Source organism: Schistocerca gregaria, chromosome 3 (genome assembly GCF_023897955.1).
Source record: "Schistocerca gregaria isolate iqSchGreg1 chromosome 3, iqSchGreg1.2, whole genome shotgun sequence".
NCBI lineage: Eukaryota > Metazoa > Arthropoda > Insecta > Orthoptera > Acrididae > Schistocerca > Schistocerca gregaria.
The window spans coordinates 676,599,740-676,626,720 of NC_064922.1; the positions used below are offsets into that span (position 1 = coordinate 676,599,740).

The 26,981-nt window shown below is 44.8% G+C and overlaps 1 protein-coding gene across 1 annotated transcript in view; it reads right to left on the reverse strand.

Annotated features, from left to right (window-relative positions):
* The window catches only part of LOC126355551 (membrane-bound alkaline phosphatase-like), a 194,374-nt gene that overhangs the window by 136,891 nt on the left and 30,502 nt on the right, over positions 1-26,981 (reverse strand). The window contains exons 3-4 of the mRNA XM_050005909.1: positions 17,477-17,697; positions 3,137-3,310 (exon numbers count right to left, since the gene is read on the reverse strand). Of these exons, the coding sequence (XP_049861866.1) occupies positions 3,137-3,310; positions 17,477-17,697 (395 nt within the window). The remainder of the gene's footprint in view (positions 1-3,136; positions 3,311-17,476; positions 17,698-26,981) is intronic.

Below are 26,981 nucleotides of genomic sequence, written 5' to 3' on the forward strand. Positions count from 1 at the left end.
CAGGAAGGGGAAACTTTATTGACACATTCCTGGGGACAGATACATCACATGATCACACTGACAGAACCACAGGCAAATAGACACAGGCAACAGAGCATGCACAATGTCGGCACTAGTACAGTGTATATCCACCTTTCGCAGCAATGCAGGCTGCTGTTCTCCCATGGAGACGATCGTAGAGATGCTGGATGTAGTCCTGTGGAACGGCTTGCCATGCTATTTCCACCTTGCGCCTCAGTTGGACCAGCGTTCGTGTTGGACGTGCAGACAGCGTGAGACGACGCTTCATCCTGTCCCACACATGTTCAATGGGGGACAGATCCGGAGATCTTGCTGGCCAGGGTAGTTGACTCACATCTTCTAGAGCACGTTGGGTGGCACGGGATACATGCGGACGTGCATTGTCCTGTTGGAACAGCAAGTTCCCTTGCCGGTCTAGGAATGGTAGAACGATGGGTTCGATGACGGTTTGGATGTACCGTGCACTATTCAGTGTCCCCTCGACGATCACCAGAGGTGTACGGCCAGTGTAGGAGATCGCTCCCCACACCATGATGCCGGGTGTTGGCCCTGTGTGCCTCGGTCGTATGCAGTCCTGATTGTGGCGCTCACCTGCACGGCGCCAAACACGCATACGACCATCATTGGCACCAAAGCAGAAGTGACTGTCATCGCTGAAGACGACACGTCTCCATTCGTCCCTCCATTCACGCCTGTCGCGACACCACTGGAGGAGTGCTGCACGATGTTGGGGCGTGAGCGGATGACAGCCTAACGGTGTGCGGGACCGTAGCCCAGCTTCATGGAGACGGTTGCGAATGGTCCTCGCTGATACCCCAGGAGCAACAGTGTCCCTAATTTGCTGGGAAGTGGCGGTGCGGTCCCCTACGGCACTGCGTAGGATCCTACGGTCTTGGCGTGCATCCGTGCGTCGCTGCTGTCCGGTCCCAGGTCGACGGGCACGTGCACCTTCCGACGACCACTGGCGACAACATCGATGTACTGTGGAGACCTCACGCCCCATGTGTTGAGCAATCCGGCGGTACGTCCACCCGGCCTCCCGCATGCCCACTATACGCCCTCGCTCAAAGTCCGTCAACTGCACATACGGTTCACGTTCACGCTGTTGCGGCATGCTACCAGTGTTAAAGACTGCGATGGAGCTCCGTATGCCACGGCAAACTGGCTGACACTGACGGTGGCGGTGCACAAATGCTGCGTAGCTAGCGCCATTCGACGGCCAACACCGCGGTTCCTGGTGTGTCCGCTGTGCCGTGCGTGTGATCATTGCTTGCACAGCCCTCTCGCAGTGTCCGGAGCAAGTATGGTGTGTCTGACACACCGGTGTCAATGTGTTCTTTTTTCCATTTCCAGGAGTGTATTTGCAATTGCGAATAAGGGCAACCATCAGCTGTCGAATGGAATGACCAAAATGAAAACTTGTCCTACACACGGGACTCGAACCATGATTTCCCTCTTGTCGCTAGCGGCCGCTTTACGGTTTGGGCTACACATCCATTAAGTACATTCCCGTACATGTGAGACAATTTTAATGGAAAGTCGTTTACCCTCTGTCGGCAGATGAATGCGGTGTTTCTTTGGACATGCAAGCGTGTGCGAAGGAACATTGCATTTCATATCTGAACAACGCAGACACTGCTATATCGTATTTATCCACCGACACTGAACAAATTCAGATATCTCCACTGTACTGGATTATACATAATGGTTGTACGAGTACGGGCTATAGACGCATGGTTGACGACATAATGAATTTTGGATGTGGCCGTGAATGGTGCACGTATAACCAAATTGTAAGGCAAGCGCTCGCGATAAGCAGGAAATCCGGGTTCGAATGCCGGTCCAGCACAAATGTTCGTGGTTAGAAGGGTTTATTGCTCTCAGATGAGGAACGCCGTATACAGGGTGTTACAAAAAGGTACGGCCAAACTATCAGGAAACATTCCTCACACAAAGAAAGAAAATATGTTATGTGGACATGTGTCCGTAAAACGCTTATTTTCCATGTTAGAGCTCATTTTATTACTTCTCTTCAAGTCACATTAATCATGGAATGGAAACACACAGCAACAGAACGTACCAGCGTGACTTCAAACACTTTGTTACAAGAAATGTTCAAAATGTCCTCCGGTAGCGAGGATACATACATCCAACCCCCGTCGCATGGAATCCCTGATGCGCTGATGTAGCCCTGGAGAATGGCGTGTTGTATCACAGCCGTCCACAATACGAGCACGAAGAGTCTCTACATTTGTACCAAATGTACCTGGGTTGCAAGCACAAGAGCTTTCAAATGCCCACATAAATGAAAGTCAAGAGGGTTGAGATCAGGAGAGCGTGGAGACCATGGAATTGGTCCGCCTCTACCAGTCCATCGATCACCGAATCTATCGTTGAGAAGCGTACGAACACTTCGACTGAAACGTGCAGGAGCTCCATCGTGCATGAACCACATTTTGTGTCGTACTTGTAAAGGCACATGTTCTAGCAGCAGAGGTAGAGTATACCGTATGAATTCATGATAACCTGCTCCATTGAGCGTAGGTGGAAGAACATGGGGCCCAATCAAGACATCACCAACAATGCCTGCCCAAACATTCACAGAAAATCTATGTTGATGACTTGATTGCACAAATGCGTGTGGATTCTCGCCAGCCCACACATGTTGATTGTGAAAATTTACAATTTGATCATCAGAATCGAGGACGTACAGTATATACTGACGAAACTAAAATGAGCTATAACATGGAAATTAAACGTTTCCGGACGCATGTCCACACAACATCATTTCCTTTATTTGTGTGTGAGGAATGTTTCTTGAACGTTTGGCCGTACCTTTTTGTAACACCCTGTATACCGGAGTGCATAGACCAGGAAGCCTCAGCGCCGGTGGTGGCAGCGCGGCGCGTAAAGACACTCGTCTGCTAGGGTCGTTGTATCTCAACGCTGCAACTCAGTTGAAAATGCAAAGCTTTTCATCAGCACTGTTCGGCGGACAGTCCACATTCACACATACGTATGGCATAGGGAATAACATCTGCAGCAAAGCAGTTGTAATAGTTTTGAGCTACCGTAGCGCGAAGTGGCTGGCCGTCACAGACGCATGGCGTGTTACCTGCGCCCACCGCAGCAGGGAGGAGAGGTGCATTGTCGCGTTGCCCTGCGCCCTGCAGTCGCCGCGGCGCACAGACGGCGCCATCGCCAGCGTGCCGGCGACGCCCTTCACCCCACACAGCAGTGCCGTGGCGCTGCACGCGCTGTCCGCCACCTGGGAGTCCACGCAGTACGTCTGCAACAGGACACACAGGTGCAGCACTAAAAGCAACGACTAAATTCTGTACCGCAACTGTTCGGTATTATCTATGCTTGACATCAGTGGAGCTTGGAGCCGGCCTCTATGGCCGAGCGGTTCTAGGCGCTTAAGCTCGGAACTGCGCTGCTGCTACGGTCGCAGGTTAGAATCCTGCCTCGGGCATGGATGTGTGTGATGTCCTTAGGTTAGTTAGGTTTAAGTAGTTCTAAGTTCTAGGGTACTGATGACCTCAGATGTTAGTCCCATAGTGCTCAGTGCCATTTGAACCATTTGAACTGAAGTATTGGGTCGATCTCGAGTAATACCAAATACAGACGTAAAACCATCAACAGTCCACGGCTTGTCGTGATCAGACAATTTCTCACCAAAATAATGGCAAACCGTGGGCACCTCACAATTCCTGCTTTGGAAACGTACAAGGATCGGTAAACTAAACGTTGAACGAGGCATCCCTAAGGTTTGGAGGGAACAGATGGTTCAAATGAGACTTAACTGCTGTGGTCATCAGTCCCCTAGAACTTAGAACTACTTAAACCTATCTAACCTAAGGACATCACACACATCCATGCCCGAGGCAGGATTCGAACCTGCGACCGCAGCAGTCGCGTGGTTCTGGACTGAGTGCCTTAACCGCTAGACCACCGCGGCTGGAGGGAACAGAACGGCTGTGTATATTACTGCTATTTCAGCGTGATATCTGCTATTCAGTCACGTCTATCGAGGAAGAAAAGATTGAACGTGACATACCCCGACATCAGGTCAGCTATTCGTCCATTGCCACATGTGCATCACCTTCCTGTACCGAATCCAGCAAAGGGTAGTTCGGAGGCAGATGTCGGTGAAGAAAAAACAGAGGAAACATTGTATCTAAAAACCTTTGCTTCAACATAAAAAAACTGTTCAAATGTGTGTGAAATCTTATGGGACTTAACTGCTAAGGTCATCAGTCTGTAATCTTACACACTACGTAACCTAAATTATCCTAAGGACAAACGCACACACCCATGCCCGAGACAGGACTCGAACTTCCGCCGGTACCAGCTGCACAGTCCATGACTGCATCGCCATAGACCGCTCGGCTAATCCCGCGCGGCTTCAACATCACAGGTTCGCGATTTTGCAGCTCAATCAATAAGTGATCCACAATGTGAGTGATCTGAATGATTTAGACCCACGAAAAGACAAAACTGAGATTCTAAGTTCTGAGCTGAAACTACGAATCTTCTACAACTACATGCTAATTTGTCAATGCGTAACACACAGTAGTAAGATCTCATTCTATATTTTAAAAGGAGGAGTGATTTAAATGCCAGCTGTGACGTGAATGGTTTGACGACAGCTTTCAATGTGATCCAGGCACCAGAGAACTTGGGGCTGTTCATAGACAAATTAAAGCTTAGTTTAAAAGCTGCGTTGCTACACTACGTAATGGGAGCTGTATGCCTTCCTTTTGTGTTGGCCATGCTATCCACATCAAGGCAACATTTAACACCCTGAAGGTAGTTCAAGAAGGAATTAGTAGATCTCAAGATGACTGCAGTACTTTGGGACATGCAGTAGGGCTGTGTACACAGAATACCGCCGTTTCCTATAGAAGAAGACTTTAGTCTCCAAGGGAAACTCTGCGATCCAGTTAATAAGAACGTCCGGCACAGATCGCAGGTAGATCGATATTAAACTATACTGCCACCAAAAAACACATCAAACACGGCCTCGTGAAGAACTCCGTAAAAGGAATGAACAAGGATGCATAAGCTTTCAAGTACCAGAGACTCAAGTTTCCACATCTTAGATGAAACTGAAGGAATAAATCTGTACTAGTCCCGAAATTCGCAAAATTCCTGCGGATCATAACTTTGATATAATCCTCCTGCAGAATGGAAAACTAGCTTGGGTGGACTTTGAAAGTATTGTGCATGGTTGTTTTTGTTACGGAAGAGCTGAAAATTATGCTGAGCCGCTGAACAACTTGTTGGACAAGTACCATCGCCTAGGCTGCAACATATCACGAAAAATTCTCTTTCGACACTCGCATTCACACTTTTTTCCGGAAGCTGCGATGCAATAAGTGCTAGGCATAGTGAACGGCTCCACCAATGTCAGCTATGGAAAGAAGGTATCTGAGTCGGTGGAATTATTTCATGCTTGCAGACTACTGTTTGCCTTTGCTTCGATACGTCCCAGATCAGGATTACAGTAGACAAGCAAACAGAAAGCGTCCTCGTATATATTCGTTTGCAATTTCGTCTATCTATGTAATGACGATTCAAGAATGCACAGGACTGCTCCTGGGACTTCAGATACTATCTACTACTTCTCGGTATATGTCTCGTTCATGATGGGAGAAACAGTACACCATAGTGAACTCTATCGAGAATAGAAGTGCACTTTCGTCTCCTTTACACACGTAGCGATTCTCTGTGATGAACAGTGTACTGAGAATGAGGTTTCCGGAAAAACTAATACAGGCCTTGGAAGTTATGAATGTGGAGCAACATTTCTTTTAAACATTTATCATGTGCTAGTACCGCATTACTACAGATACTACAGTCAATAACATATCTGTAATACGAGAGTCATTTTTGCTCTAGTTCCAATCGGTCGAGAAATTAAAACCAAAGAGAAAATCCAATCAATCTTCGCACAATCAATTGAACAGTGTCTCTCGTATGCCTGTCGACTACGTCACATCGTATTCTTCAATTCTGAGTGCACTGTCAGCACACAAAGATTTCTAGAAAAATAGTCTCCCACCAAGTGTGAAGTGCGTGATTTCGTGCTGCTTCTTCATTCTGAAGTGTTGCGCTTGATTTCCACGCTGCACTCGTAACGTAACTGTCAGGATTAAGAACGCAATGTTGCAGGAATTTCGAAGCAAAGCGTACCGACATTCATGATGCAGGCGGTCCAGGAATAAAGCGAGGATTAACCGATGAACATGTTCAGCGAGTGGATGAGACCATTTTAGAAACTCGTTTATGAAGGGCAGCCGAGAACAAGTTAAGTGCAAAACTGTCAACTGGGACTGTACTTCTTGACAATGCTCGGCCGCACACTGCAGCTGCAACGAAGACGCACCTTCAGCGTTTTCGATGGGTGGTATCTGAGGATCTATCATACAGCCCGCACTTGACTCCCTCTGATTTTTATGTTTTTGCTCTCTCGCGGGCTATGTGGCAACGTTTTGGCACAGGCAATGAGCAGCAGACCAGCGCAGAGAACTGGCTTAAAACACAAATTGCTTCCATCTACGAAGTGGGTATTAGAAAGTTGATATCACCATACGATAAATACCTAAGTCGGAGTGCCGACTATGTGGAGGAGTAACTTGGCGGTGTAGGTAAATGTCGGAAATATGTAAGGTTTGTGTATTACTTTTGGTATTCGATGACGGTGATGTGAGTTCTCTTTTTACTCGAGGAGTCACACGTAATATTTGTGCAATGGATACATTTTCAGAAATAAGTCTTTAAGAGTCGATATGTAAGGCCATAGCGGTTCTGATTATAAGCAATGTGGTCTTAGATTGTCAGTAGCATTTTCTTTGGTTTTGTAGGGTTCGAGAGCCGGTAGTGGAAGAATGCTGGTTGGTCACGGTCCTGAATGGTCTGCGAATGACTAGTAGCATACAGAAATAAAATGTAGACGCTGTTGATTTAACGAAATATGGTTTTTTAGAGACTAATTTTAGAAATGTGAAGGTTTTATTTTTGTAATCATGTGTCACCCCAATGAACTTAGCGGAACAGAGTTGCTCAACCTTAAGGTATGACGTGTGTAGCATAATTGCTTTTCCTTGCATTGGACTTGGACGAGATTTTCTTTAGCTCTTTTGCTATTGGGCTGCACTTTAACATTCAACACTTTCGAGCAGTACCGATTTTCCTTTGCCGAGGGTAAGTTACAAGACTTATTACCGCATATTGATATTTTTTACCTTTTGGACAGTTTGACTACAACTGAATAAACACAATTTTCGTGCCATACATTTTTCGCCTTTATTCTTTGCAAGGCATCTTCAGTGGCGTCGAATATGAACATATTTTCACTATGTAGTTCACATTTTAGGACAGTGTACCTTTCGGTTATAAACAGTTCTGGTGGCTGATTTTTGCTATGATGTAGCAATATTTTAAATTCTACTTAATGGTTGCGTGGGCAATTTTCTACATACAATGTTTCTGTCCCATTTTTGCTGCCTTTTCTCTTCTTATAATTGCAATTTGGGTTTTTTCCCACATTTCGCAGCACTACGATCTGAAAACTTGTTTTGATACAGTGTTTCGATTTGTGATGCCAATTGTTGGATTTTCTTGCCAAAGATCGAATGTCGTGCCCAAGTTTTGAGAGTGCTGTCTTGGTGCTGCAAGCTTTTAGTTGTGGGGATGATAGGATGTGGACTGTATTACGGTGTCTGTGGCTGTTGGTTTTCTGAAGACGTTAAACGTATATTTACCTTTTTCTTCTTTTATTGTTATGTCAAGATAATTAATTTGATTTTCTTTCTGTTCTTCAACTGTGAATTTTACGTTGATTTCTAAGTGGAGTTCATCTATTTCTTCATTTGGCTCATCTACCAATCAAATAATGTCATCCACATATCTGTACCAAACGCAGCACTAAGACATATGTTACATAGATTAAACAGGATCCCACTCAACAACTGAAACTATGAAAAAGAAATCACTAGAAACATAGTAATAGCTAGGCACAATGGGTATGACTCACATGTAGCATACAGGCTCAATTAGAAGATAAAAACACAAATACAAATTAAGTACACAACTTCCAGAACACAAGACAACTCACAAAAGGCTAACTCACAAACACACTCAACGAAAACGCACAATGACATCATCACACACAAAAAAAACTGATGGTACACTATGACCTACACACATAAATTAACACACAGAGTTGCCAACATAGTGAAAAGACAGGGCTTCCACTTAGAATATAAGACTTGACAAACCATCCAATCACACAAAAGCCAACCAAATACCATTTCAAGCGATGATGAATATACACTCCTGGAAATTGAAATAAGAACACCGTGAATTCATTGTCCCAGGAAGGGAAAACTTTATTGACACATTCCTGGGGTCAGATACATCACATGACCACTCTGACAGAACCACAGGCACATAGACACAGGCAACAGAGCATGCACAATGTCGGCACTAGTACAGTATATATCCACCTTTCGCAGCAATGCAGGCTGCTATTCTCCCATGGAGACGATCGTAGAGATGCTGGATGTAGTCCTGTGGAACGGCTTGCCATGCCATTTCCACCTGGCGCCTCAGTTGGACCAGCGTTCGTGCTGGACGTGCAGACCGCGTGAGACGACGCTTCATCCAGTCCCAAACATGCTCAATGGGGGACAGATCCGGAGATCTTGCTGGCCAGGGTAGTTGACTTACATCTTCTAGAGCACGTTGGGTGGCACGGGATACATGCGGACGTGCATTGTCCTGTTGGAACAGCAAGTTCCCTTGCCGGACTAGGAATGGTAGAACGATGGGTTCGATGACGGTTTGGATGTACCGTGCACTACTCAGTGTCCCCTCGACGATCACCAGAGGTGTACGGCCAGTGTAGGAGATCGCTCCCCACACCATGATGCCGGGTGTTGGCCCTGTGTGCCTCGGTCGTATGCAGTCCTGATTGTGGCGCTCACCTGCACGGCGCCAAACACGCATACGACCCTCATTGGCACCAAGGCAGAAGCGACTCTCATCGCTGAAGACGAGACGTCTCCATTCGTCCCTCCATTCACGCCTGTCGCGACAACACTGGAGGCGGGCTGCACGATGTTGGGGCGTGAGCGGAAGACGGCCTAACGGTGTGCGGGACCGCAGCCCAGCTTCATGGACACGGTTGCGAATGGTCCTCGACGATACCCCAGGAGCAACAGTGTCCCTAATTTGCTGGGAAGTGGCGGTGCGGTCCCCTACGGCACTGCGTAGGATCCTACGGTCTTGGCGTGCATCCGTGCGTCGCTGCTGTCCGGTCCCAGGTCGACGGGCACGTGCACCTTCCGCCGACCACTGGCGACAACATCGAGGTACTGTGGAGACCTCACGCCCCACGTGTTGAGCAATTCGGCGGTACGTCCACCCGGCCTCCCGCATGCCCACTATACGCCCTCGCTCAAAGTCCGTCAACTGCACATACGGTTCACGTCCACGCTGTCGCGGCATGCTACCAGTGTTAAAGACTGTGATGGAGCTCTGTATGCCACAGCAAACTGGCTGACACTGACGACGGCGGTGCACAAATGCTGCGCAGCTAGCGCCATTCGACGGCCAACACCGCGGTTCCTGGTGTGTCCGCTGTGCCGTGCGTGTGATCATTGCTTGGACAGCCCTCTCGCAGTGTCCGGAGCAAGTATGGTGGGTCTGACACATCGGTGTCAATGTGTTCTTTTTTCCATTTCCAGGAGTGTATAAACTTGAATGTCAAAGTTGTGATGCAGTATACATCGGCATGATATACAGGAATTTTAAAACATGGTTCAAAGAACATATCAGGTTTTAGAAGTACGAAACAAACCACTCCACATTTTCAGAACATTTAAAACACCATAACCATCATACTACAACCATGGAACAAGAAATGAAAATAATGAGAATAAACAATCATGACAAATACAAGAAAACTTCCATTTTCAGAAAGTTATCGCTGAAAAATACCATGTGATAAATGAGCTAACACACATCAGTACAGGCTCCCTACTACACTTAATAAAAGAAATGACAAGATAAAAGTTGCCCCTTTCACACAAGCAGCCAAATGAAGCACACCAAAATAAATATTATTTCACACCAAAACACATACACACACATCCAAACACAAACAGTTTACAGATACTTCCAAAGTTACTCTCGAAAGTTGACAACTGCAGTCGATCTGTGGCAAGAACATCCGACAGTCGGCAACACAAACCAAAACGCTGCATCAAAGCAAGTATTCAGATCCTAGAGCTGTGAAAAGTAGGAAAAACCCCAAATGGCAATTATCAAAAGAGGAACGGCAGCACAAATGGAACAGAAACGTAAAATGTAGAAAATTGTCCGCGAAACATTTAAGTAGAATTTGAATTATTAATACATCACAGCAAAAACCAGCCACAAGAACTGTTTGTAACGTATATGTACAGTGCCCCAATATGCGAACTAAATTGTGAAAATATGTACATATTCCATGCCACTGAAGATGCCTTGCAGAGGATAAAGGCGAAACGCATATGGAACGAAAATTGTGTTTATTCAGTGGTAGTCAGACTGTCTAAATAGTAAAATTTATCAATACACAGTAAATTACACGTAACTGAGGAAGACAGGACTACAAAAATTAGCGAAGTTACGAGAGTTTGTTAGAGCCTCTTTAACATCACTATTAAGGTACAATAATATTATTTGCTTTCAAGAACTGCGTTTGAAAATCACATCAGGGTCAGTTTAGTTAAACTAAGGTTCAGATCTCATTTCCTTTGTAACATATTCTTAATGTTACAGTGCAGTGTAACATGTTCGTGTATGTCATTCAATGATCGGAATTTTAACTGATCAGGTTCGTCTCGTAAATTTGCAGGTTATTGTAGCATAAGCATTTTGGGCATTTATTCGTCGAAGTTCAGTTCGTAATTTCATGTAGAATTTTAACTCTGTTAATCTGTGTGTCAGTATTGCAAGACACGTATTGTGACGTCATTCATTGTAGCATTGTTCACTGCTCTGCACAACAACAAAAATTTAAGTTTTCAAATTATTTTTAATAAAAGCTAACATTACAAACATGCAAGCTCAAACTAATTTAATATCTAATCAAAGTACAGGACAAGTGACTGCTAGTGGAATTTTAGGCTCTGAGGAAGAATCAGTGGGAGATGAGAAACCTCATCTTAACTTCATTTCACAACAGCGTCACACAAGAACGGTAGATTCCGGTTTTGTGTCAGCATCGTTTGTGTGATTTGTACCCGCAGCACGTTCTGTTGCCATTTCTGTGGAATCTGGCAACGTCAGTATTGTTGAGTAGTTGCTAACTATGAGGAAGGATATGAACAAAAATGTTACTCAGATTAAAGTGTCGCAGAAAGAGATAGGAAGAAAATATTAGGTCACAGGGAGAGAAGAAAAGAACAAAGAAAAGGAAGAACTCACATATCAAGGAAGAAAATAAGAAGACACACGAAGCGATAAAATCACAGATACAGAAGTATCGGTTCAAATTAAACAAGAAATTCGTCATCACGTCCAGGATATAAAACATATTATTGAGACTAAGCTTCGTAAAACTGAGACAGAACAGCGCCAACAGAACAAAACACGTTTATTAAGAGACACAAAGTTAGATGAGATTGTTTCAAATGTTGTAACAAATCTACTTCAGCACAAAAAACAGTTGTTGGCCAAGGCAAACACTGTAGTTCCGTGAAATGTGATCACTCAAGTAAAAGAAAAGAATGACCAATTCAGTCCTATTACTCACGAAATAGGTGAACAAAATGAAGCATTGACACCTCATTCGGAAACAGGGAAACAACAGCTACATACAAGTTGATGAACTTACTGCAAAAGTGACAAATTTTTGACCAATGGAGATAGAGTTTCTGATGATACTATACACGTTCATTTTTGGAACAGAGTAATGCGAAGCTTTGAAACTAACTTCAGATGGTAAAATGAAAATCCACAACAAGAGCAATTGGAAGTAAAGGCAATAGGTGATCACGTCATACAAATCGAAAGAAAACTTAATCGAGATGGTGACGCTAGTGATTTTGGCCATTACATTCAGATAATTTAGATGAGCATAAAAACTTATGGGGTTTAGATGAGCATTCTTTGGAGCAAGCTTACTTTCGCAGACAAAACTGTGGACAACTGGTATGGTGCAATAATGACCATTCGAGTATACAGAAGAATGACAATTTTGGTTACTAGTGCTTCTAGATTTTGGAAATGTAATTCACCCCCCGGCTTGGCTGCACCTATCTGAATATTCGTTACCACTTAATTGACTATTTTCTCACGAATCATAATTCATGTGTGGATACCTAGAAATTAAAATCAACTATAAGGATGGGTTCCATAATGAAAGAATGTCATATTATGAAGTATTTTACCACCCATTGCTGACTACACATTGGTCACAGGGTGCGAAAGATTGCGTAAAATACGGTATCACTATGCTCAAAATCTTCGATGAACAAGAATTTTCAAGTCAAGAAGGTTATTTGAAGAGTTGAATTTACGAAGGATTCAGTCAGCGGAGTGCAGCACATAGCAGCCCCATCAGTCAAACAAATCAGTAACGGCTTGAACCGTACATGCTTTAGCATTGTCCTACAAAATGATGGGCACGTCCTGTGGAATTTTTCATCACTCCTGTCCCTATGCTGTTCATTTTTGGAACACAACCTACGACCAGCTTAGAGACAGAAGCGATGACACTTTCTGCAGGACCTGACCATCATTTTTCAGGACAATGCTCAAGCACATACAATGCAAGCTGTTATCGATTTGTTTGAATCATGGGGCTGCTAAGTGCTATACCACCTACTGCACTCCCCTGACTTAAGCCCTCGTAAGTTCAACTCGGTTTCTAAACTAAAGGAAACACTTCACGGCATTGGCTTCAGAACTGCTGGAAATTCGGCGAGAAATTGACCGCGCCGCCCGAACTGTCAACACAACTGGCACTGCTAAGAGTATCGTACAAGTTCCACATCGCCGGCAGCGGGTTATGCACAATGCTGGTGACTACTTTGAACGTCAGAAAACTTTGAAACACGTATCTATTTTGTACGAGCTGTAAATAAACCTTGTATATCTGTGGCATGGTGTGTTACCCCTATTTTCATGATCGATGGGGCCATCCCTATTAATCATCATTCCAGTAAAACATTTCCGTTTATGAGACGTGTCAATTTCCCTTACACTAATTTGCGCTATCACATGGGGTGCTTCCCTTCTCTGTAGGTCACCTGAGATAAAGCTTCGCAGAATGTCGCAGACAAAGGCGACTATCGACTTACTGTTTGGTGAGCTCTCATGGTTCGTACATCCATGTCATGCTCCTTGAATCAGGCAAGGTGTTTTGTCCTTGTTTGGAGCAAGACAAGTACTCATACGAACAATCCAATGACATCTGGAGCACCACGGAATTCTAGCACAGCGACCAACGTTGCGGCTTCCATTGACGTGGCATTAGGTAGAGTCACGCCACCAGTGGCGTACCCAGTGACAATATCGGACTCGTTAGTGGTATCATGTCTTCCTCTCAGACGAGTTCTGTATCTGTGTACTGCATTACTATGGACCTATCCCTGTGTAGACCCTCCCAGGAGAACGAACGTGACTCGATTGATCGTATCACCATCACATGAGGCCACAACCCGGATTGTGGAGTAGGGTGCATTGTATACACAACGCAATCCGCTCTGGCTCACATAGCCCGAAAAATGGACGGCAGACATCACAGATATGGCAGTTTATGGCCGGTGTCTGTGCCCTATAATTGAGATATTCTTTGCACTAATTTTCAACAAGATAACACAAGGCTACTTGTTACCCTGACGTACCATAATACAGTGGATTTACGGCTGTTGTCACAGCCTACACTTTATCCAACTCTCCCGCGCAGTGAATGCAGTTGATAAAGAGTTGCCGAGAGAGTGGGAATCCAGCACTCGCCCGTCACAGCGACTGATCAACTGACTTAGAGTTGAAGCAGAGAGGAATGGCGTCCTCATATCATCCAAGCTCATTCTGGCTCCATGCCCAGCCAGAAGAGTTACGTAGTTACGGCCAGAGCTGATAGCCCTGTGTGCTAAAATTAGCACCCTGTACGTCTTCATATCACCTACATTTCAAATAATGTATTTTAGCTATTACTCCGTATGCTCACAATAACTGAAATATCACTACCTCCTATACTTCCTGGCGTTGCAATTTTAGTTCCCAAGGGACTACAGCAAAGTAGGTGGATGTTCGTAAAATTTTGCGAACGATTTTGTAAAATTTTATGAACGTCCTACTATTTCACTGTACTCTCTTGGACTTAAAATTGCAACGCCATAAAATATAGAAAATAGCGGCATTTTAATTATTGTGCGTACATTTCCTGTTTCAAATGGTGATAACGATTACGTGATATTTACTTCTCTGAAAACATGCCGCAGCTGACAATGGCGACTGTGCGCTACAAGTATGTCGACGAGCACATGTGAAATAATCGTGGTCTTTACACTGTTTTAATGTGTTAAGAGATTACGATGCCTAAACTACAAGTCAGTCAATGGTGTCTTTTTGAGAATTTGGAGTGTCATTAGTAAGCGTAGGGTTTAATTATTTTTTTAAGGACAATATTAAATACAATGCAAACAATAACACATGTAATTTGTAAAGAGACATAAACTTTGTAATATAATCAGTTGCGTCTGTGGATGCAATTAGGAAGTCGTCAGAAGCGCCACGATAGGCCCTGTTTGGACTTTCTGTAACAATGTGATGAACAGTTTGCTGACTGCTACACGGTCACATTTTGGAGATTGAGCCTTATCCCATCTGTGAAGATAGTCCACGCTCTTGCCATGACTGGTATGTGATCTGTTAGACTTTGTCCATGTTCCGCATGATTCGTGAAAGCCAGGGGGTTCTTTGTTATGCAGGTCAAGTTATGGCAATGTGGAGAACAAGCCTCTGTTCCGTCTCATTCCCTTAAGTCCGTTAAGCTGAACTGAGACGTGTGCAGTCCCTGGGTTGTTTTCATGGAGGGTTTCCTTTATCAAAGCCGGTATCTTTCTAGGATATCCACGTCTTTATGGATATAGAGTTACGGGTCGTCTTGCACTAGTTTAAACTCGCAGATGAGAGCCGATTTTCGTCGAAGTCAGAGGAGACAGGAATTTGGCTTTTATTTCTCACTACACAATTGTGCTGTATCTCGAAAGGTTGTGTGCGTGCGCTATTGAGCTATAAAGGAGTACCATACTCATCGGTAGATTAGAGTTGCTCAAATTATGGCGTGTGGCAAACTTCCAGCAGTGGTGCCCAAGTTTGTTATGCACAGATAATGTAGGATATTACACTAGTGGCCATTAAAATTGCTACACTACGAAGATGACTTGCTACAGACGTGAAATTGAACCGACAGGAAGAGGATGCTGTGATATGCAAATGATTAGCTTTTCAGAGCATTCACACAAGGATGGCGCTGGTAGCGACACGTACAACGTGCTGACATGAGGAAAGTTTCCAACAGATTTCTCATATACAAACAGCAGTTGACCAGCGTTGCCTGGTGAAACGTTGTTGTGATGCTTCGTGTAAAGAGGAGAAATTCGCACTATCGCGTTTCCGACTTGATAAAGGTCGAATCACTATTGCGGTTTCTCGTATCGCGACATTGCTACTCACCTTGGTCGAGATGCAATGAGTATTAGCAGAATATGGAATCGGTGGGCTCAGGAGGGTAATACGGAACGCCGTGCTCGATCCCAACGGCTTCCTATCACTAGCAGTCGAGATGACAGGCATCTTATCCGCATGGCTGTAACGGATCGTGCAGCCACGTCTCGGTCCCTGAGTCAACAGGTGGGGACGTTTGCAAGACAACAACCCTCTGCACGAACAGTTCGACAAAGTTTGCAGCAGTATCGACTATCAGCTCGGAAACCATGGCTGCGGTTATCCCTGACGCTGCATCACAGACAGGAGCGCCTGCGGTGGTGTACTCAACGACGAACCTGGATGCACGAATGGCAAAACGTCATTTTTTCGGATGAATCCAGGTTCTGTTAAGATCATCATGATGGACGCATCCGTATTTGGCGACATCACGGTGAACGCACATTGGAAGCGTGTATTCGTAATCGCCCTACTGGTGTATCACCTGGGGTGATGGTATGGGGTGCCATTGGTTACACGTCTGGGTCACCTCTTGTTCACATTGACGGCACTTTGAACAGTGGACGTTACATTTCAGATGTATTACGACCCGTGGCTCTACCCTTCATTCGATCCCTGCGAAACCCTACATTTCAGCAGGAAAATGCACGACCGCATGTTGCAGGACCTGTACGGGCCTTTCTGGATACAAAAAATGTTCGACTGCTGCCCTGGCCAGCACATTCTCGAGATCTCTCACCAATTGAAAACGTCTGGTCAATGGTGGCCGAGCAACTGGATTGTCACAATACGCCAGTCACTGCTCTTGATGAACTGTGGTATCGTATTGAAGCTGCATGGGCAGCCGTACCTGTACACGCCATCCAAGCTCTGTCTGACTCAATGCCCAGGCATATCAAGGCCGTTATTACGGCCAGAGGTGGTTGTTCTGGGTACTGATTACTCAGGATCTATGCAGCCAAATTGCGTGAAAATGTAATCATATGTCAGTTCTAGTATAATATATTTGTCCAATGAATACCCGTTTATCATCTGCATTTCTTCTTGGTGTAGCAATTTTAATGGCCAGTAGGGTACTCCTAGTTTTTATCGTTGGAACGGTGTTTTCCAGATGCTTCTTGAAGGACAGTGTCTGGTCCAATATAACACGTAGACATTTTGAGTTCTGATTGCGGTGTAATAGCCGGTCACCAAAACAGACACGAAGCTTTCTATCAGCCGCTCTGTTGCACAAATGAAAACAAGCCATCTCCATCTCAGTGCAACTCTGGTTTCAGTCTGCACCTCCGAATGCATTTTGCCATTTTTGCCACATCAGATGTTAAGATGGTTGCCGTTTCTTCTAAATTTCGATGTCCCACTGCCAGCATGCTGTTATCTGTATGTGCAAACTTATGAGACCTAATTCAGCCATAATATAAAGAAAAGTGGGGCGAGAATAGATCCCTGAGGTAGTCCACCGTTCAGCGTTTTTGAAGGGCTTATCTTGTTCCCCAGTATAATAAGATTGTTTTTCTGCATGAAATTATTTTACTAAGTTTGTAGAGAAGATTGTGTCTTCATACTGCATTATAAACTTCTAAGAGAAATATAAATACCATTGGCAGCAAGTGTTGGAAATTCGTGGACACGATCTTGTGTTGGCGAATATCGTGGACGTCATCGTCAGTGCAGAGTAACGTTATGAAGCGTACAGGCGCGTGCTGAACCCACAGCGACTGACCTTGGCGAGCCCGACGTTGGATAGCGCGTCCAGGCAGAGTGCAGCGCCCTCTCCGGCGTCCCCCCGCCTCTGACCCCTCAGCACGCGCGCCGCCGCCAGCCCACTGGCCGAAAGCCCGGGGCCCACCAGTAGAACGGCGTTGCGGGCGTAGCCAAGAAGCTGCGGCCGGTCTAGTGATGCCTGCAGCTTCCGCCGTGCTTGAGACCGCCAGTACGCCGGCTCTGTCAACACCGGGCGCTGCATTATCATCCACTCCACAATCGATCATTGCTTAGGAGACAACCCCTTCTAGTGTAATCACTTGTTTATCTACGAGAATGGTGCAACAAATACGATAACAACATGTTACGTCGACCATAAAGGATGGCATTATGAGGGCTGTGACTATTTATATATTCAAATAAAACTAATCTCTGCTTCAGACACTTTGTAGGCGTTCTGTTCCACACAAAAAATTGTAATTCTCTTAATATTTTGGATGTCACGGGAAAATTTAAAGCTTCCATAGCATCTGAGTAATAGTAGGCAGTCCTGTCCCGTTACCTGAGTGGTCAGCTCGGTGGAATGCCACGTCAAGTGGCCCGGTTCGATTCCCGGCAGGAGCAGTTGATTTTCTCCGCTCAGGAAATGAGTGTTGTATTGTCCACATCATCATTATTTCATCCCCATCTCCGACGCGAAAGTCGCCCAATGTGGCGTCGAACGCAATCAGTGCCTACCTTGGGCCGTCGAATTTCCCCAAATGAGGGACTCCCGGCCCACAATGCTGTAAGGTCATTTAATTTCAACAATGGGCAACTTCTCTAACAAAGAGGTTGCGCTGCGAGAAACTTTTAGCAGCACCTTGTGAATGGAGTACAGTCTTGGAGATATAGAGAGGAAGAGTCGAATTGTATCTTGTGATGGAGTAAGATGTGTTTAGGCCACGCTGTGTGCAATAAATAGTTTTCTTTCATTTATGGAGCAATATTTTGTAATTTCAGTGAGAAGACTTCAATAGATACTGTTATAGCGCATTTGCCGAGACAAGCAAGCGTAGTAATTAGTATGGTCAGGTATTTAGTATTGGAGATTTTTGTGACAGTATAACAACGTGTGATTTTTCTTCAAAGACGTGCAGCATACGTGTTTGCAAGAAAGTAAAGAGAATTTGTCCTTGCTTTTTCCACTATTAATGTGAAGTGAATTTTTGGAATTTCATGTGTTAAAACATTTTGTCTTAGAGATATAGCATTTTGTTAATACAGTTAATTTTTATCGTTTTTTCATCATTCAGAATTCGTCTCTTTGTTTCAAGTTTCACATATATAATTTTGCTCTCCCAAGTTTCTCCGCAAGAGAAATTTAGTTGACAATGGTCATTGTAGTAATGAGTTTTATTTGCATGCAAGTTATGTGGATGAGTGTATATAGTTTAAGGTACGCCTTGCTCATCGTATTGCTAGTATTTCGAACTTTTATTCTTCCACTAGCATAGCAGCAGGAGCTGCAGTAGTTTGGAGATAGCAGCAGTATAGCATTTATACATTACCCAAATAGTTCGGCCATTAATAATTTACGTGGGGACAACTAACATTAAAATAGTGACACATATTTCATACAAGACATATTTGTTAGTATCTGATATTACATATTTTTCTCCCAGTCAGATTGCTTGCACTATTGCTAACAAGACAGTTTCCTTAAATTTAGCAAAACGCCATGGGTGTGGCACTACACAGTGTAATGTTGCATTTCTGATTAACTTTCGCACTGCTGATCATTTTTCAAGAATTAAAAGACGGCTTACGAACTTAAGCCCAAGGTTAACTGTTTTTCTAATCACAAATTCAGCATCAAATTACCACACAGACAAAATGCCAGTTAACATAACTGTACGTTACCTAGTGTTTGTGCCTGGATCCCGTGGTTCGCAGGGTCGGCATGGTTGGGTACGGATTAGGTAAGGCTAATGTTAAGAGGTTGCAATATGTCCTTCCTGCCGCCACCCCGTAGCCCCCGGGACGGAGTTAGTGTACCAAAGGTGTCTGCGTCGAGTATAATTCATGGAACAGTGCGAATGTGTTCAGGTGTCTTCGAGTCGTGTAACTGAGGCTGCACGTGGGGACCAGCCCAGTATTCGCCTAGGAGGATGTGGAAAAATGCCTAAAAACCAAATCCCGGCTAGCTGGCACACCGGTCTTCGTCGTTATTCCGCCGGGCGGATTCGATCCGGGGTAGGCTGGCCTACCCGGATCTAGGAATCAGCGCATTAGTGCTCTGGACTAACTTAATGAGTAACTATACATTACCATACAACAAAGAAATAATGTGCCACTTTCTACTTCTGTATTTTGCCACTAAACGTTTCGAAGATTTGTCACGACTGTAGAAAATGTTATAATTTTAATTACATGTCAGTTCAGAAAATGTTTAATTACATGTTCGAGCAGAAATAAAAGTGGACGCAGGCTTTCAGGTGCATGGAACGGATGGATGACAAATAGGGTTAGATAATGACGCCGAAGGCAACTGAAAGCTGTTTGCTATTCAGTGGCTGACCAAACGCGTCAGTGAGGATTATTTTTGATTGTTCGCTAAGACTATGAGGGTCGAGATCACAGGCGTCACTGATAGCCCTCCGATGGATGTAATGGAGGAATATACTGTGGAAGTTAGAATGATGGTCGAACATGTCGAAGAAAGCTACCAAGTGAATATTGCTGACAAATACTGCGCCAAGAATCAATGTGTAACGAGATAAAAGCTAAAAAACGGCAGACTGTAGGGAAGTTGAGATTCAGCGAGTAAAGTTAGTATCCTAAAACCAGTGACATTCCTCAGAAGCACCTGATGGTGCAATAGACCCTTCAGCTGCGAGAATTAGTGATAGACTCTGGTAGACACACTGCAAGCTAATCATCAGTTTTCAGTATTCATTGGAATAGCATTGAGCTGAAACTGCCTGCCTCCCACTCAGAGAAGTTAGAAGGATTTCAGAGAATAGCAGGGAACAGTTACAGACTGATACTTGTTTCTTGAACTATAGAGCAAGTGGTCCTTGATTCATAGTGAATATTTTCAAAGTATTGAATATTTACGATATAGGTCAAGTCGTAAGTAGTTAGCGAAAATAAAAGGTTCACATGGCTCTGGGCACTACGGGGACTTAACATCTGAGGCCATCCGTCCCCTAGACTTAGAACTACTTCACCCTAACTAACCTAAGGACATCACACACATCCATGCCCGAGGCAGGATTCGAACGTGCGACCGTAGCAGTCGCGCGGTTCCGGACTGAGCGCCTGAACCGCTAGACCACCGCGGCCGGCATCTGCGAACAACCTAAGAGAACTGCTCAGATTGTCACCCAGGTTATTTATATAGATCAGATACAGCAGAGGTCCTAGGACGCTTCTCTGGGGAACACCTGATATCACTTCAGTTTTACTCGATGATTTGCCATCTATTACTCTGAACTGCGACCTCCCTGACAGGAAATCACGAATCCAGTCGCAAAACTGAGACGCTTCTCCTTACGCCCGCAGCTTGATTAGAAGTCCCTTGTGAGGAACGGTGTCAAAAGCTTTCTGGAAATCTAGAAATAGGGAATCAACTTGAGATCCCCTGTCGATAGCGGCCATTACTTCGTGTGTTGCAAAAGAATGATGTTTTCTGAAACCATGCTGATTTCGTATCAATAGATCGTACCCTTCGAGGTGATTAATTTTTGAATACTGTATATGCCCCAGAACCGTAATGCAAAACAACGTCAATGATATAGGTCTGTAGTTCGATGGATTACTCCTAGTACCCTTCTTAAACACTGATGCGACTTGCGCAATTTTCCAATCTGTAGGTACAGATCTATCAGTGAGCGAACGGTTGTATATGATTACTATGCTAAGCAGGGAGCTATTGTATAAGCGTAATCTGAAAGTAACCTAATTGGTATACAATCTGGACCTGAAGAGTTGCCTGTATCAAGCTATTTGAGTTGCTTCGCAACCCCTAAGGTATCTACTTCTAAGAAACTCATGCTAGCAGCTGTTCGTGTTTCAAATTCTGGAATATTCCATTTGTCTTCCCTGGTGAAGAAATTTCGGAAAACTGCGTCTTGCCGTTTGTGTACTTTACATACGACCAGAATTTCTTCGGATTTTCTACCAAATTTCGAGACATTGTTTCGTTGTGGAACCTATTAAAGGCATCTCGCATTGACGTCCGGGCCAAATATCGCGCGTCTGTAAATTTTGGCCAATATTCGGGATTTCGCGTTCTTCTGAACTTCACATGCTTATTCCGATTCCTCTGCAACAGCGTTCGGACCTGCTTTGTGTACCATGGGCGACCGGTTCCATATCTTACCAATTTATGAGGTATGAATCTCTCAGTTACTGTTGCTACTATATCTTTGAATTTGAGCCACATCTCGTCTACATTTGCAGTTCGGAAGGAATGGAGATTGTCTCTTAGGAAGGCTTCTAGTGACACTTTATCCACTATTTTAAATTAAAATATATTTTCTTTTGTTTCTGGTGGATTTGGAAGAAACGGTATTGAGTCTAGCTATAACGACCTTCTGATCACTAATCCCTGTATCAGTATCATGCTCTCTGTTAGATCTGGATTGTTGGTGGCTAAGAGGTCAAGTGTGTTTTCGCAACCATTTACAATTCGCGTTGGTTAGTGAACTAACTGCTCGAAATAATTTTCGGAGAAAGCATTTAGGAGAATCTCGGAAGATGTTTTCTGCCTACCACCGTTTTAGAACAAGTATTTTTGCTAACATATCGAGGGAAGGTTGAAGTCCCCACCAACTATAACTGTATGAGTTGGGTATTTATTTTTTACGAGACTCAAATTTTCTCTTAACTGTTCAGCAACTATATCATCGGAGTCTGGGGGACGGTAGAAGGAGCCAATTATTAACTTAGTTCGGCTGTTAAGTATAACCTCCACCCGTACCAATTCACACGTAGTATCTACTTCGACTTCACTACAAGATAAACCACTACTGACAGAAACAAACACTCCAACACCAATTCTGCCTAATCTATCTTTCCTGAACACCGTCTAAGACTTCGTAAAAATTTCTGCAGAACTTATTTCAGGCTTTAGCCAGGTTTCTGTACCTATAACGATTTCAGTTTCTGTGCTTTCTATTAGCGCTTCAAGTTCAGGGACTTTCCCAGCACAACTACAACAATTTACAACTACAATTCCGACTGTTCCTTGAATCAAGCACGTCCTGTATTTGCCATGCACCCTTTGAGATTGCAGCCCACCCTGTTCTTTCCCAAAGCCTTCTAACCTAAAAAGCCGCCGAGTCCACGCCACACAGCCTCAGCTACCCGTGTAGCCGCCAGACGAGTGTAGTGAAGTCCTGACCTACCCTGCGGAACCCCTATGGCGCAAGTCAAGGAACGTGCAGCCAACACGGTCGCAAAATCGTCTGATCCTCTGATTCAGACCCTCCACCTGACTCTGCACCAAAGGTCCGCAGTCGGTTCCGTTAAGGATGCTGCAGATGGTGAGCTCTGCCTTCATCTCGTGAGCAAGACCGGCAGCCTTCACCAAATCAGATAGCCGCTGGAATCCCGAGAGAATTTCCTTAGATCCAAAGCGACACACGTCATTAGTGCATCTGGCTGCACCCTGTGCTCTTCATGGCATCCGGAAGGACCCTTTCCACATCAGGAATGACTTCACCCTGAATACACACGGAGTGCTCACTAGATTTCTTCCCCTCCTTAGCCCCATTACGCGCCTAACATTGAAGCTCCCAACCAATAAGCCCATCCTCTGTGATGCCCGGACCTTGAATGCTCAGAATAATCCTCTGAAACAGGGCAGGCAGCTGCACCCGGCTCAGCCAGAGACAGTACCTGAAACCTGTTTGGCAGACGCACTTGAGAGACTTTCTGATCAGCCTCCGGGGACGTCGTTCGCTGCCTGCCACGCCTTGGAATGACCTCCGAATCAACCACAGGCGAGGGCTCAGCCCCACTGCAGGTAGCAACCGGGGCAACCACAGCGGCAGACCGATCTGGAGACAGGCGGGACGAGGTTGACATCCCTGTGATACCCAAGTCCGGCTCCCCACAATGTTGCCCATTGGCAACAGCCTCAAGCTGCACGACCAAAGTCGGCGCCGCCTGCAGCTGTGAGCAAAGGGGTGCCAACTCAGCCCTCATCCGAACACAGCAATCACAGTCCCTGTCCATTCTAGTCGATGTTGAACAGCAGTTACTGAAACACAAGTCTGTGCCTAGATAACGCAAGGGAAACACGCAAAGAATGTATGAACTAACCTGTACAAATGCCTAACGACTGTGCTACAATCTGCCTGAATATACGATTAAAGTAACTAAAACTCAAAATTACACCTCCTATACGAAACACACACGTTATTTAAGTAATAATCTACGAAGTAAACACAGAAAAGAAGCTATATATGTATATTTCGTACTGTCGATGTGCACCAACTGGGAGCTCAGGCCACCACACACTACAAGATGAATAAAGTGGTGTAGGGAAACTGCGCTTGCGTGTGACACATCATCATCTTCCTGACTGTAAAGAGATAGAAACATGCACTTTGTTTTAATATGAAGCCGCGTTCATTGTCAACACGTCCCAGAGATGGCAGCTCCGTAAGGCAGATGGAATTTTACCGCCAGCGGCGAGGATGAGAACTGCTTTAAATACTTAAAATGGCGACGTTTTCCTTACTTCAACAGCGTGCAATCATTCGTTTTCTGAATTTGCGTGGTGTGCAATCAACTGAAATTCATCGACAGTTGAAGGAGACATGTAGTGATGGAGTTATGGATGTGCCGAAAGTGCGTTCGAGGGTGCGACAGTTTAATGAAGGCAGAACATTGTGTGACAACAAACCGAAATAAGCTCGGGCTCGCACAAGCCGGTCTGATGACATGATCGAGAAAGTGGAGAGAATTGTTTTGGGGCATCGCCTCAAGAGTTGGGATTTCTGTGTGTTCGCTGCACACAATCCTGCATGACGACCTGAAAATGCAAAAAGTGTCATCCAGGTGGGTGCCATGAATGCTGATGGATGACCACATGGCAGCCCGTGAGGCATGTTGTCAAGCAATGTTGACGCGCAACGACAGTATGAATGGGATTTTCTTTTCGTCGGTTGTGTAAATATATGAAACGTGGATGCCATTTTTCTATTCAGAAACAAAGCGCCAGTCAGCTCAATGGAAGCAGACAGATTCACCGCCGCAAAAAAAATTTCGGGTAAACGCCAGTGCTGAAAAAATTATGGTGTCCATGTTCTGGGACAGCGAGGGCGTAACCCTTACCCACTGCGTTCCAAAGGGCACTACGGTAACAGGTGCATCCTACGAAAATGTTTTGATGAACAAATTCCTTCCTGCACTGCAACAAAAACGTCCGGGAAGGGCTGCGCTTGTGCTGTTTCACCAAGACAACGCACCCGCACATCGAGCTAACGTTACGCAACTGTCTCTTCGTCATAACAACTTTGAAGTGATTCCTCCGGATCCCTACTCACCTGAACTGTCTCCTAGTCACTTTTGGCTTTTTCCAACAATGAAAGACACTCACCGTGGCCGCACATTCACTAGCCGTGCTGCTATTGCCTCAGCGATTTTCCAGTGGTCAAAACAGACTCCTAAAGAAGCCTTCGCCGCTGCCATGGAATCATGGCGTCAGCGTTGTGAAAAATGTGTACGTCTGCAGGGCGATTACGTCGAGAAGTAACGCCAGTTTCATCGATTTCGGGTGAGTAGTTAATGAGAAAAAAATCGGAGGCCTTAGAACTTGAATGCACCTCGTATATACGTCTTTTCACAACAGTGGACCAAGAGAAATGTAGTTTATGTTACTTATTCCGCTAATGAGAAATAGTTTATTTAGGAAACGCAATTGTGAGGTTTAAAAAGTTTTCTTTTCCAGACATATATAAAATCATATGCAGTAAATGCCTAGCTCAGTACTTAGGTCAAAAGACTATAATTTCCACACCACATTCGAAGAACACAACAGCAGATTTGCATTGGCCTCTCATGTAAAAGACGAACCTCATCTATTTGATAATAAAGAAAGCAACCTTAAAATAGTAAATACACTGAACAAAGTAAGCAGAATGTCTCTTGTATGAAGAACTAGAAATCTGTATCCACAGAAATAAACTTGAGGAACATTTACTTATATGCAATAGTGAAACAAGCTCAAACTACTTTTTCAGAAGCCTGGACGAAACATTTATGGCACTTCCATAGTTTACAGTTTCAATCAGGGTAAATAATTTAACCACTCCGATTCATTTTCCAAAAAGTTCAACCTACAAGACATACACTATGTGATCAAAAGTATCCGGACACCCCCAAAAACATACCTTTTCCATTTTAGTTACATTGTCCTGCCACCTGCTGCCAGGTACTCCATATCAGCGCCCTCAGTAGTTACTAGACATCTTGAGAGAGCAGAATGGGGAGCTTCGCGGAACTCATGGACTTCGAACGTGGTCAGCCGACTGGCTGTCGCTTGTGGCATACGTCTGTACGTGAGATTTACATACTGCTACACATCCATAGGTCCACTGCTTCCGATGTGAAAGTGAAGTGCAAACGTGAACGGACACGTACAATACAAAAGCTTACAGGCCGACCTCGTCTGTTGACTGACAGAGAGAGCTGACAGTTGAAGAGGGTCGTAATGCGTAATAGCCACACATCTATCCAGACCATCACACAGGAAGTCCAAACTGCATCAGGATCCACTGCAAGTACTATGCCAGTTAGGCGGGAGGTGAGAAAACTTGCATTTCATGGACGAGCGACTGCTTATAAGCCACACATCACGCCGGTAAACGCGGAACGAAGCCTCGCTTGGTGTAAGGTGCTTAAACATTGGACGATTGAACAGTGGAAAAACGTTTTGTGGGGGGCAAATCACGGTACACAATGTGGCGATCCGACGTCAGGGTGTGGGTATCGTGAATGCTCGGTAAACGTCATCTGACAGCTTGTGTAGTGCCAATAGTAAAATTCGGAGGCGGTGGTGTTATGGCGTGGTCGTTTTTTCCAAGAAGGGGGCTTACACCACTTGTTGTTTTCGTTGCACTCTGCCTACATTGAAGTGTTAAGCAACTTATTGCTTCCCACTGTTGAAGAGCAATTCGGAGATGGCGATTCAATCTTTCAACACGATCGAGCACCTGTTCATAATGTATGGCCTGTGGTAGACCGGTTACACGTCAATGACATCCCTGTAATGGACTGGTCAGCACAGAGTCCTGAGCTGAATACTATATAATACCTTTGGGATATTTTGGAAAGCCGACTTCGCGCCAGGCCTCACCGAGCGACATCGATATCTCTCCTCGGTGAAGCACTCCATGAGGAAAGGGATGCCATTCTCCAAGAAATGTTCCAGCACCTGACTGAAGGTTTGCCTGAGAGACTATAAGCTGCCATTAAGGCTAAGGGTGGGCCAATACCATATTGAATTCCTGTATTACCGACAGAGGGAG